The sequence below is a fragment of the Petromyzon marinus genome, chromosome 3, assembly GCF_048934315.1.
Source record: "Petromyzon marinus isolate PM22_M1 ecotype Great Lakes invasive population chromosome 3, UKy_Petmar_22M1.pri1.0, whole genome shotgun sequence".
NCBI lineage: Eukaryota > Metazoa > Chordata > Hyperoartia > Petromyzontiformes > Petromyzontidae > Petromyzon > Petromyzon marinus.
The window spans coordinates 15,507,407-15,521,026 of NC_133669.1; the positions used below are offsets into that span (position 1 = coordinate 15,507,407).

At 44.0% G+C, this 13,620-nt stretch overlaps 1 protein-coding gene across 2 annotated transcripts in view; it reads left to right on the forward strand.

Moving 5' to 3' along the window:
- Nucleotides 1-10,084: 10,084 nt before the first annotated feature.
- Nucleotides 10,085-13,620, forward strand: part of FLT4 (fms related receptor tyrosine kinase 4) — a 48,401-nt gene continuing 44,865 nt past the window's right edge. The window contains exon 1 of one of the 2 annotated variants that reach the window (XM_032976009.2): nucleotides 10,085-11,049. In XM_032976009.2, the coding sequence (XP_032831900.2) occupies nucleotides 11,001-11,049 (49 nt within the window). In that variant the 5' untranslated portion in view covers nucleotides 10,085-11,000. The remainder of the gene's footprint in view (nucleotides 11,050-13,620) is intronic. The other variant, XM_032976015.2, reaches the window with a different exon arrangement.

Sequence of the window (13,620 nt, forward strand, 5' to 3'; positions counted from 1 at the left end):
GGGCTGGCCACCCACTCCCTCGTGTGCCGTGCTGACCTTCGCTAGCTAACTTGCCCCAACAGTCAATTAAGGCAACGTTTAGCGCGCTGCTCTACGAATCAGGCCACACCGGCCACCCAAGTTTGATTCCCGCTCATGACCAACACCAGTGACGAATATCTGAACCTCTTCTGGGACTTCCCTAGGTCAACGGAGCCTCAAATGACGACCTGATGTGGTGTGTAAACATCGCCACTATGAAGACAAAGGCGGCCGAGCGAGGTGCTGGCCACCCACCCTTTCGCGGCCTCCATAGCTGCTAACTAACAAGCACTTGCTCCAAGCGTTTTTGGTTATAGGGGGTTATAAGGGTGATCTTTGTCGTTATTTGTGTACTCCAAGTTAAATAAATGGGCATATTTTGCCAATAAGATCATCAATGGTCACGAATGACAGCTTTGAAAAGACTGTTGGGGCAAGTGCTGTTACGTACGAGGGGGTGGGTGGCCAACACCACGCCCGGCAGCTTACGTTTACGTACCGCACAAAAGGTTATCATTTAAGGCTGAGTCGACCTAGGAGAGGCCAAGGACTGGTTCATATATTCCCCACTGTTATTGTTCGTGAGAATTTAAGTAATTTCGCTGGGTTCGCAGCTAACCACTGCGCCACCGCTCCCCCAAACATGCCTTTTGAGTGTGTGTATGTACAAAGTAGTTTGCGGTAGCAAACAAAATAAGGAAACGGCTGATCGTAAACAATAGTTGCTAATTTGAATGCAATCACAAGGTTATGCACAATGAAACATGTGCGTTTATTTCACACAATACCACAATTTCAGCACGCGCTCTACCATTCGTAGCCCAATTGTGCGCACGCATGCAACTCGATGGGTTCCCACAGTTATGCCACCCGTGAGTGAACCTCAATAATCCTGTAGGTGCTGTTATAGTGCATCAGGATTGAGAAATAACACTGCACCATAATAATATATCGAGTCTCGGGAAAGTGAACCACGTCCCTGTCAACTCCTTATCAGTGCCCTACCGTATTACAGACCAATTCAGACCTCATTGGTTACCCCCGTGCCCTTATAAACCTGAACGTTCATCCTACGAAGTTCCATCACAAGTTTAAAAACATAAATAGACGAAACACTTTTTTTGCCCGCATTGAAACTCAATTTCCCTGTACAAGAATACGGAGTAAACCGTATGGGGTGACAGGTATGGAACCACGAGAATTTTAACGGCCCCTTTCAACAATTAATGCACATTAAAAAGTACAATGCCGCAATTAAATCAGTAAAACTTGGTTCATTATCCCCATGGGCCATTGTTGTCTAGCAGCACCTGTAAAACCAGATGATCTCTACAAGTGTGGCCTGTTGTTAAACGCACGCACGACTCCGGTTACAGGCAGGAGTCGTCCACAAACACAATAATTAATTCTTGCGTTTATCATTTGCAGTTGAATCGTACAGAGCGCATGCCCCATCGTGCAGGATTATGGGCAATAAAATCATACCGGGTAGGAACCCGCGGATCTTCCGCCGTAAATTGATGGAGAATATGTACGCTTTATCAGCTGGTATTAATGTTTTATACATTGAAATATTGTAGCATCTTAATGTAAAATTTATCAGTAAATGTATTGTTTCATATTTCATGTTGTTTAGGAGTTATTTTAGACATTTTTTTTGCAATTCGAGTTTTCCACTCCCACGCCTCTCGACGTCATCACTCCCTGCTCACATGAACCCCGACGTTGCGTGACGTGTCCACTCCACCTCGCCGGTGTCGCGTGACGTCATTACCCGCCTCACCAGCGTCTTTTCGACGTCATCACACCGCTCCCTCACCTCCCGCAGTGCCGCGTGACGACGTCGCCCTCTCCTCTACCTCGCGTCTCAAAACCCCATTCGCTCCCCTCCGCGTCTCGTCATGTCATCTCCATACCCTCCTCACCCCAAACGAGCGTCACGTCGATTATTAAACTCCCCAACAGCCCAGTTTATCTGAGGTCAAACCAGCCACTCCCCTTCACCTCAGCCCAATCAACCCCTCACCTCCACTTCCACGTAAACCCCCCCCCCACCCCGAACATCTCCCATCCGGCCAAATGTATTTTTCCTCTTTTCCTGCACGTTCTCGGTGCGGTTACAGAAAGACAAACGAGAGTATTTACTATATGGAGATAATTGAGACCAATTGAAGAGCGTGAAACGTGGTTGTCCACGAGACATAGATTCAGAGTCTTCCCGACGTTCCACGCGACGGGATCTTTCTCCACCCGGGCCTTTGTCAGCGTGCGAAATTGTCCCACATACTCAGCATCTGCTCCACACTGCGCCGCGGATTTATGTACCGCCATCCACCCAGGGGACACACACGACACCAGGATATCCGTCTCCCAGAAGATATTTTTAGAATTATAATTAATGGCGAATGCGATCCACAGCACAACTCCCGATGCTCAACAGGGCGACTTATGCAATGCGACCCTCAATACTGCACACAGCCCACACTCGGCGCATTACATAATGCCACTACACATAGGGCAAGCTGCAACTTAAGACCAAGCACATTTTACCCTTCTACTACTCGATGCACAACCTGCAGAACAATTGCCATTGGGTGACACACCACTATACACCAAAGTGAATGCATTTTCCATTATTCCACTGGTTGTGGTGGCTGTCCATCTAGATTCCCAGTGAAAGACACGATAGCTTGGTCTCTGTTGGCTTGTGAAAGACCCAACGCCGAAGATCCCTGGTTTTGATCTTCCACGAAGCTCATGGGCCCACCCTAAACGGCATCTGCACAAACCATGGCAGCTACACATACCTGATGCACAAATGGAACACATAAAACTCCCCAGTGTGTAACTGTGATCATTCAGAACAGACCATAAAACAAATAACGATGCAATGCCAGATCCACAAATGCGAAGGAAACATCACAGAGATACACTTCGCTGCTCCTGACGTCGTTGTCTGGCTTTACCACCTGGAGTTGTTGTTCTGTATGTACATCAGCTATACGAAAGAAGAAGATTGACTGTTGAAAGCTACTAGAAACAATTCGCGAATTGGTTGCAGCTGGGTGTTGGCAGCGTTGTTCCCTTCTGACACCAAGAGGAAATAATTGCGGTTCATGGTTGTGGCTCAGACAACTGCTGTGGTTGAACTATGGAAACAATGTACAGACCTTCCCAGAAACCTAGCCTGACGGAGGAGACTTTGCCAGCTATCTGATAGAATATTCGGTATCCTATTCTCACTGACTACAATATCCCATGGCCAGTGTCGACTTGGAGGTTTTCAGACCAGTTCAATCCCGCAAGGGTGAGTGGTGGGTGGAGGTTACTGACGAAATGGACACTTTTCACTATACTTAATTGTACTTCAAATCCATAAACACACAAAACAGTTGAGATTGTGATAATCGTCTGATAGTGTGTTAATCTTGATTTGAAGCTTTCGTGACTGCAGGAATCCATACTCTTTGGTTCTTTCGGTAAAGTCACGTAGTTAGAAATAAAATAAATCACGACGTTTTGGACGCAACACAAGCGTCCGTCATCAAGGTGGGAAAGCATGGCCTGCTGCTGAGGCAGACTGTTTTAAATAAAAATGTTAATAACAATGACCGTCATATTGTGAAATGTAATATCATATCGTGTCGTGAATAATATCACTGCAACCCTCACCAGTAAACAAATAATTTGGTGTTATCAGTGATACTTGCGTTGGCACTGCTGCTCAAGCACAAATAAAAAAAAATGCAACACGTCGGTCAATAACGCTGCCTTAAGAGTAAAACATATAATTAGTTGACTTCGTTTTGGGCAATGACCCTTCTTCACAAATGTGCTATGAAGAAGGACCATTGACCGAAACATCACCTATTATATATTTTTCATAACTGTATTTTGGTGGCACATTTTCATTATGCAAATAATGAAAATTATCATGCAGTTAGGATACAAAACACCAGGGCATCTCTTTGTTAACCTGCTCTGCCCATCTTCGGAGGTTGCCTTGAAATTAGCACCTTGTGTGACCTGGTCAACATCAGCACCAGAGAGACAAAGGTGGCTATGAATGCATGGGGTAACTACCTCCTAATGTGCTGAACAGGGGCTGGAAAACAGCAGTATTTTAAACAATGCACTTGTTTACATAACACACGCGTGCACACACCAATTCTTGCTGAAACACAAATGAAGGAAACCAGCATTTCTAACACAATAGACGTTTTAAAGCCTTAGTCTATATAACAATAACAGCAACCACAGCTAACAGAGCAACCTCAGTAACGCTTAACCTGGGAATCCACTTTACCATTACAATAAAAACACACAATGGGACTGAGTCTCTTAACGTTCGAATCACAGCACCAATAGCCTCAGAGGCGCTGGGTTCAAGCCCCGCGCCTGGGTATTTCTCTTAAAGTGATTATCATAATAGTAGGCACACCAAGACTGAGCCAGCTCCTCTGAGATCAAGTTCTCGTTTCTGTCCTTGGGATTTTGGGTGTCTCTCTCTGTGTCTATCTCTCAGGGTGATCATAATAAATGGCTTTAATCGGGCACTGAATCAGCATATGTTAATCAGGAAACAAAAAAAAATCTTAACAGGCCCCATGGTGTAAAGTGCAGTCTTCAGCTTTTATACATTTTATAATGCCTCTCTATTTGTGTGCTATGAAGGGCAATTTCCCAAAACACTGCGTATTTTTTTCATTTAAAAAAATGGCTTTTCTCGTGCACTATTGACAACGCACAATCATCAAATAATTTGTTTCATAATGGCTTTATTGGGGCACTGAGCCAGCAAATACAAATATATTTTTTCAAGCCTTGAAGTCGGGTGAAATCCTCTGCCATGCGACTCACGTGACCAAATCGCCTTGAATACACCAGATCTTGTTGGGTATCAGAAGTCTAGGGGAGCACAATTCATACTTCAGAGGCTGCCTGGGAAAACCAGGCGATGGTCCTTTGAATTTGATCAACTTTGTATGCATGGGGTTTCTCCAAATAGTCCAGTTTCCTGCCAGATGCTACACACTTACTAATTAAATTGACTTAATATCTTAACGCATAGTCTCTCCTGAAAAAAATCTTTGAGTTTCTTGTAAAAAGGGCATTACGTTACAGTGAGGGAAAAAAAAGTATTTGATCCCCTGCTGATTTTGTACGTTTGCTCACTGACGAAGAAATGATCAGTCTATAATTTTAATGATAGGTTTATTTGAACAGTGAGAGACAGAATAACAACAACACAATCCAGAAAAACGCACGTCAAAAATGTCATAAATTGATTTGCACTTTAATGAGGGAAATAAGTATTTGACCCCTCTGCAAAACATGACGGTGAAGTTGTCCTGTCGGTGAAGTTGTCCCCTTAGCAGAAAAACACCCCAAATCATAATGTTTCCACCTCCATGTTTGACGGTGGGGATGGTGTTCTTGGGGTCATAGGCAGCATTCCTCCTCCTCCAAACACGGCGAATTGAGTTGATGCCAAAGAGCTCCATTTTGGTCTCATCTGACCACAACACTTTCACCCAGTTGTCCTCTGAATCATTCAGATGTTCATTGGCAAACTTCAGACGGGCATGTATATGTGCTTTCTTGAGCAGGGGGACCTTGCGGGCGCTGCAGGATTTCAGTCCTTCACGGTGTAGTGTGTTACCATACTCTTTGGTTCTATTCGGTAAAGTCACGTAGGTAGTCACGAAAGCTTCAAATCTAGAATAGTGTGTTATCAATTGTTTTCTTGGTGACTATGGTCCCAGCTGCCTTGAGATCATTGACAAGATCCTCCCGTGTAGTTCTGGGCTGATTCCTCACTGTTCTCATGATCATTGCAACTCCACGAGGTGAGATCTTGCATGGAACCCCAGGCCGAGGGAGATTGACAGTTCCTTTGTGTTTCTTCCATTTGCAAATAATCGCACCAACTGTTGTCACCTTCTCACCAAGCTGCTTGGCAATGGTCTTGTAGCCTATTCCAGCCTTGTGTAGGTCTACAATCTTGTCCCTGACATCCTTGGAGAGCTCTTTGGTCTTGGCCATGGTGGAGAGTTTGGAATCTGATTGATTGATTGCTTCTGTGGACAGGTGTCTTTTATACAGGTAACAAGCTGAGATTAGGAGCACTCCCTTTAAGAGTGTGCTCCTAATCTCAGCTCGTTACCTGTATAAAAGACACCTGGGAGCCAAAAATCTTTCTGATTGAGACGGCGTCAAATACTTATTTCCCTCATTAAAATGCAAATCAATTTATAACATTTTTGACATGCGTTTTTCTGGATTTTATTGTTGTTATTCTGCCTCTCACTGTTCAAATAAACCTACCATTAAAATTATAGACTGATCATTTCTTTGTCAGTGGGCAAACGTACAAAATCAGCAGGGGATCAAATACTTTTTTCCCTCACTGTATGTATTATCAAAATGGCTGTAAAGTGGCACAAATAAATGCCTTCCGCAGCATCAGCCAACATAATTGTAAGACTCTGAGTGCGAAATAAAAGAAAAAAAATCTTTTTGAGGTGGGAAAAAAACCGTGAAGTTGGCAGCAGGTTGTGTGGCAGGAGGGGTCCTCATTCCTGGGTAGCGGCGCCGCTTTCCGCCCATTTTTGTGAGGGGGCCCTGCTGATTGTGTTGGAATTCTCCCGAGATGGACCCAGTCTTACCGGCAATTGTGTGCCCCTTGATTGTGTGCCGGCAACACGTGTATACACACACACACGTACATATTCTCTCACGTACAGTAGTAGGTGTAGGCCTGTAGGATTGGTGCAGAGCATCATGAAGCACATGCCCTATCACATATACAAACACATATATCGTATGCAACATTTGATTACCCTCTCTGTCACCACATGCTCAGTAAACATGGAACTTTTGGCCAACGTTGTTCAACGGTTCCAACCACCTTCCAACGTTAACCCAACGTTTATTTGTTTACTGGGTGCACACTATCCAAGTGGGAGCACACTTCACGCATCCTGGAAACTACTCCCAAGCTTCCCCAAAAGTCAACGTAGGCCCATTATCATTCACATTGACATGGAAATCCCTGTGAATGTGTCAAAACGATTACCAAGGTGTAACCTGGTCAAAGCTGACTGGTACCATTATAAGGAGGCTGCAGAGAGAGTGGTGAGTCGAATTCCTGCAAGACCGGAATGCTATCACCATTTTGTTGGTCACCGTACTGCAGCCGCCAAGAAAAGTATTCCCCGAGGTTTCCAGAAAGAATACACTCCCCGCTGGACAAAAGAGACCCAGGATCTGCTCAGACAGTACAGCTAGTCGGGCAGCCCACAGGTTGGAAAGGCCCTGCGAGAGTTTATAGACTCAGCCAAACGCCAACGGTGGATTGAGTGCGTTGAAGGCCTGAACTTCACACTCCAGCCACCATGCCTGGGACCGACTACGACAACAGGGTGCTGCTAACACAACAGAATACCGGACCGCAAGAGTCCTTCCCAACTCTATAGCCTCCAAACTAGTGTAAAACACAAAAGGACTGCTCGACAAAAATATTAAAAGATCAATCCATTGGCAATTACACCAGTCAATGACCTCAAATCCCCACCGCCATCAGCACAGAGGAAGTGAGGGAGGATCTGACTCCAACGAAGAAAGCCAAGGCTACCAGCAGCGATGATGTCCCCCGAGAATTCCTCCATAATTAAGGCCCTAAGGGACTTCAATGGTTGTCAAAACTCAATGCATCCCAAAGCATGGCGGGAGGTGATGGTCATTGCCATACCCAAACTAGGCAAGCCTACCAATGAGCCAGGAAGCTATATGCCGATATCACTCCTGTGCACGACCTAGAAATGCCTGTAAATGCATCATGCTGCGGAGAATCAGCCCCCTTGTCGAGTCAGTGATCCCTGAAGAACAATCGGGATACTGGCCTAGACGCAGTTGCTGTGAACAAGTTTTGGTCCTTGTGACACACATCGAGGCCGGATTCAAGAATAAATCCAAAACCAGCGCAGCCTTTGTGGAATTGTCATCAGCCTGCGACATGGTCTTGATTAAGGGTTTGATGCTGAAGCTCGCCAAGACCATTCCCTGCCTCAAAACAATATGCCTGATATGGATGATGCTGAACAATAGGCGACTGCTTGCCTGTATGGGCAACAAATCCAGCTCATCCCATTTCCTCAACAATGGATTGCCACAAGGTTCAGTACTTACGAAAATGCTTTTCAATGTCTATGCGAGTGACATGCCATCAACCAGGTCACACAAATTTGTATATGCGGATGACCTTGCCCTGGAAACGCAAGAAGCCACGTTTAACAACATCGAAACAACTCTGAGCCAAGACCTAAACACCACGGGTAATATTTCAGGAAATAGAGGTTCAAGCAAAATCCCCACAAAACAAGAGTCATTGCACTTCATCTTGATAATAGCAGCACCAAGCACACTCTGAAGTGACCTTCTGTGGCAACACTGTGACAGGACCCCACTACAGTCTATCTCTGAGTGACGCTGGACCATACACTAAGCTTCCACGACCACCTGAAAAAGGTAGCTGCCAAGACCACAGTAACGGTCAACCTGGTCCGGAAGCTGGTAAGCACAAGTTGGGGAGCATGAGCACAAGTACTACGGACATCAACGATAGTCCTTGTGTACTCTGTCGCCGAGTACTGTGCACCAGTATGCACCAGAAGTAGTCACACTCGACTTGTTGATGTCCAACCGAACACTGCAATCTGGTGTATCACTGGAACCCTCAAGTCGACCCCAACACCCTGGCTGCCCGTGCTGTCACACATCTCTCCCCCACCCATCCGCTGCGACCCTTGTGATCACTTTCAGTCACGCAAGCCTTTTTGGAACCATGAGCTTAACCTTAAATAATACGAGTTCAACCCCCGATGAAGCTTGGAGAGCTTAATGGAGTTCAAATAAACTCACAAACAAGTATATTGTGAAAGACCCAACACAGAAAATCCCTGGGTTTCATTTCCCACGAAGCTCATGGTCCACCCTAAACCACATCCGCACAAACCATGGCATATGCCGATACCTGATGCACAAATATAAAATGTAAAACTCTCTAGTGTACGACTGAGGTCATTCAGAACGGACAACACAACGTATAATGACGCTTTACCTGATCCACAAATAGGAAAGAGACATCACAGCGTTACACTCCGCTACTACTGACTCGGTTATCTGGCTTGACCACCTGAATATGAAATTGTAGTTGTTACTCTACATCAACCATATGAAAGAAGAAGAAGCTCATTAAATGTAGTTTGTAAATAGCTTTCATTGCTATTGTGAAATTAACTTTTCTGTTAATTCGTAAACATTTTGGAAGTTAAATATTTAAGAAAACTAAAGAGCAACGATAGTCACGATACAACGATATCGTGTTACCCTGTACCTTATACTGCACTATTTATCACAGTAGTAATACTATCTCCTTATCGCGATAACCCCAAGGTGCAATTATGTCGAATAGTGGATCCGTCAAAATCGACGATTTACGATCTATGCAACTTATATGGTAATTCAAAGCGAATCTGGGCCTAAATAGACGAATACGCAAGGAGACAGGATGTACGAGTGAAACAATACCAAAAAGCTAGCATAAACGAGACATGCCATAGAAATGGGATAACATATATACTAGCAGGACGCTATAGACAAGGCAGTTAAAACGAGACGTAAACCCCCTTTATTAATAAAGTAAATAAGCAGACAATACACCTCCGTCACGTATTTGTATCTCGCCATAAAATATGTAAGTATTCTTTTACACATCCCACCGGCCACAAAACATTGTGGGAGTGATTACTTTGTCAGCTGCATTGGCTCACTAGGACGAAACTGTCGAAGTGAATGGTCTGTTTCGACGTGAAATGTTTCATCAGCAGAGTCGGTGATGACTTTAACCAACTGATGCGAATCGTGACTCGGTCGGCATTGTGACGAGTCGCCTCGCTGCGTGGGATTGTGAGTCGTGGTGTGCTGAGTGGGTGAGGTGCCCGGGCGTGTGCACGGGACACAGGAACACGGGGAAACGCGTCACGTTTCCTCGGCTCATTTATACAGGGATAGCGGGCGTGCGTGCGTGTGTATGCGTGCGGGTTCCCACATATCTCTCACACACAAACACCCACGAGGCGAGGTGCCGTGGATATCAAACACAGAGGGGTTGCGGAAGATTTGGTTAAGGAGATAGAGGGACACACGAGTGAATGACCAGGGGAGAGGGACGCAGAGAGACAGAGATATAATAGAGACACCATTACGCATTCAAGAGGCACGCCATGTAGAAAAAACCAAAACATAGATCGAAGAATATAGAAGACAGAGAAAGGGAACGTTTGCATAGGGAGATGCAGAGATACACACGCATATACGACAGCAAAACATACTTAGAGAGACAGGGACAAGCGTGAACGTGTAGGTGAAAGATTGTTAATAAACTAGTATGGCTAATTTTAATGGGACTCATGCAGAGGCGACTTGGTAACAATAATCCTATCTTCACATAGAGATACGTACACACGCGTGTAGTGTTTATTGAACTATTATATACCTTAACAGACTTACTCAAGAATACGTCTTGTTCATAGTTCTGTTGTACGTTTACACACTACGACACGAACACGTATACAAAATAATATAACTGTCAAGGATATAACATCGCTTGCCATCATAGAAGCTTATATGCGCAATTTACAGATCTGACGGCACATAATTACACACACAACTATACAAGTTAGTACAACATTTTGCATATATAGTGCATATTATAAGTTATTGTACGGTATTCGCATATTTTTTTAAACACCTGCAAGACCGACACCTGTGTATTATCTGTCTATAATTCCAATGCTCCATTGGCTATGTAGGGCAAGGCTGTGTGTATAATTGCAATCAGTGTATGTTAATAAAGAGTGGATCCGCTTTCATATACACTGGGGGCTTGCGGCTTTCGGCGTGCGGTCACTGGAGAGATGACCGTTATGTTCCTTGCGGTCGCACTCTTCACCTGCGTCTGCACACGTGAGTAGATCGATCGCTGTGTACGTGGGGCATCATTTATGATCACAACGGCGCAGTAATTGATATGTAAACACTCATTAATTGGCTGAAAACATCTTAATATATCAGGACCGCAGAGCTTCAGCAATTGTTGTAAGCCGGTTCACCGCCTGGCTGCTGCCTTCCCACTTATTTGGAGTCCCTCGCGCCTCTGAGTCATTATCTCTATTTGAGAGCGAGCAAATTCTGTGTGGCACGTTACAAGTTGACATGATAATAATTATAATGATGAGGATAATCCAATAAATGGTTCATGTTGTCGCTTTCAAATGCGTGGGGGCGGCGCTCATGTTTCACAGTTATGGACATTTCGCATTACTAAAGCGGTGGTGAATCCATATAAAACGTCACTTTTGACTCGAAACAAAGCAGTACTAATTTTATCGACCACACGGAGGCATGATGGCTGAGTCAGCGGCCCCTGACCGGGATTAAAACTCATATTTGTGATCACACTGGACAGTATGGCAATGGATTGTTGCATCTGTCTATAACAGCCATCTGGAGTCGTACCTTGCGCATTCTTCGAGTGCCAATGGGCTCTTTCCTGGTCACAAATGAATACATCAATAAATATATCATATTATTATTAATGTATGTGTCCATTAATACAGTCTTGAGACTCGACAAGACTTTTTTTCTGGATAAGCTAAGTCAGCATAAAATAAAATACGCGTCGGCCCTTTGTTAAGCCATTGCGGGGTGAAAGTGTTTCTATACCGTGTCGGTCATGGGGGGTTGTGAGCAAACGTTTCAGTTGAACATTGATTGCTGACCGACCACGCCATGAGAATGTGGAATTTCCATAACTTGGTCAGGACCACTAATTGAGATAAACACTCCGTCAGACAGACTCATTGGAGCAGGGAGACACTGGATATTCAGTTAATAGATAATCCTATCCCACTGGAATGGTACAATTAAATTATGCTTTGATTTATTTACTGATCCCTGTATTACTCCCCAGGTAATCACCCGTGTAAATGTGAAAGATGCGCCTTGATGGCTTCAGCACGATCTTAAATATAAATGAGAATATTGTATATAATATGGGTACATTTTTATTAACAGTAACATTCTGGAAGCATGTATTCCCTTCAGGTTTATGAGTAATATTGTTACACTGTACCTATATGAACGAGCACAATTGACCCAAGGTTTGAATAGTAGCGTTCTCTATCTCTACGTAATGCTGTCGGATCAATACTGACAAGTTCTGTATTCGATAACACAGGGGTTCTGTCGGATCAATACTGACAAGTTCTGTATTTGATAACACAATGGTTCTGTCGGATCAATACTAACAAGTTCTGTATTCGATAACACAACGGTTCTGTCGGATCAATACTGACAAGTTCTGTATTGGATGGCATAAAGGTTCTGTCGAATCAATACTGACACGTTCTGTATTGGATAACACAAGGTTTCTGTATCAGCTTAATCGTTCTATATTGGATTGGACGAAACGAGTGTTCTGTGTCGATAAAAAAAAGTAATCGTATAAATATATATTTTACCATTTCAAAGTAAATGCAGCCTTGATTACTGGAGCAGAGAGTTCATGCAGGGGAGTAGAGTGAGGTGAGAGGGCAGAGGTAGGTAGGGGTGACTTCATGTGATAATATTACGGTGAGTTTGATCTTGAAATGGATTCTGGATTGGGAAACAGTTGGGGGACTGGATTAAACTAGAAACTATTTGTAAAAATATGTTTTATTTTATCTTATCAGGTAAGGCTCACTGAGCTATATAGCTATTTTCAGAAGCGACCTGGCCACAAATGATAGCTCAACGAAGTGGCTTATCATTTGGAAATATATAGCAGCGAAATACCCGAAACGCATGTTTCTAAATGTGGAGGGAGAAACCGGAGGATCTGGAGAAAAATCTACGTGACCACGGAGAGAACATGTAAACTCCAAATATACAGGCGTCAGGGTGGGGATTGAACCAAAGCCTTTCTCTATACCAGGCGAGGTAGTAAACATCGCAACCAAGGAAGATGATTGGGGTCATGTGGCTATCTCGTTTATGGGACAAAGTTAAAAGTTTAGCAGCAGATTTTTCTTACGGCTATGTAATTGTTTATAATTCTGATCCTTTTTGCTGTTGTTTGGCCACATGATTAATGATACATTGCTCTGTTTTTAATAACCAGGTCTCCCTTTTAAAAACGAGACTTTTAGTCTCAACAGGTGCCTTGTTGAAATAACGTATCTGATTTTACAGACATTTTATAAACAACAGGCATATCAGCAAAGACAGATTTTTGGGTCTGCATCCATATGCACACAGTTAATTAAAAATCTATGCCACGCCCTAAAATGATTCAGTGCATCAAAACTGTAGTTGTACTGTCAATGATCCATCATCACCATGTTGGGACTAAACTCAAGGGCACAGGGTCTCTGGACCATCTTTTTGAGTCTCAAAGAGGCCGGACTTCTGGAATGGTGTCTTTGACTGACTATTAAGAAACTGTGGAGCTTTCAGGGCATGGCTCAAGACACAACTTCTGGTTCCGTTCGAGCC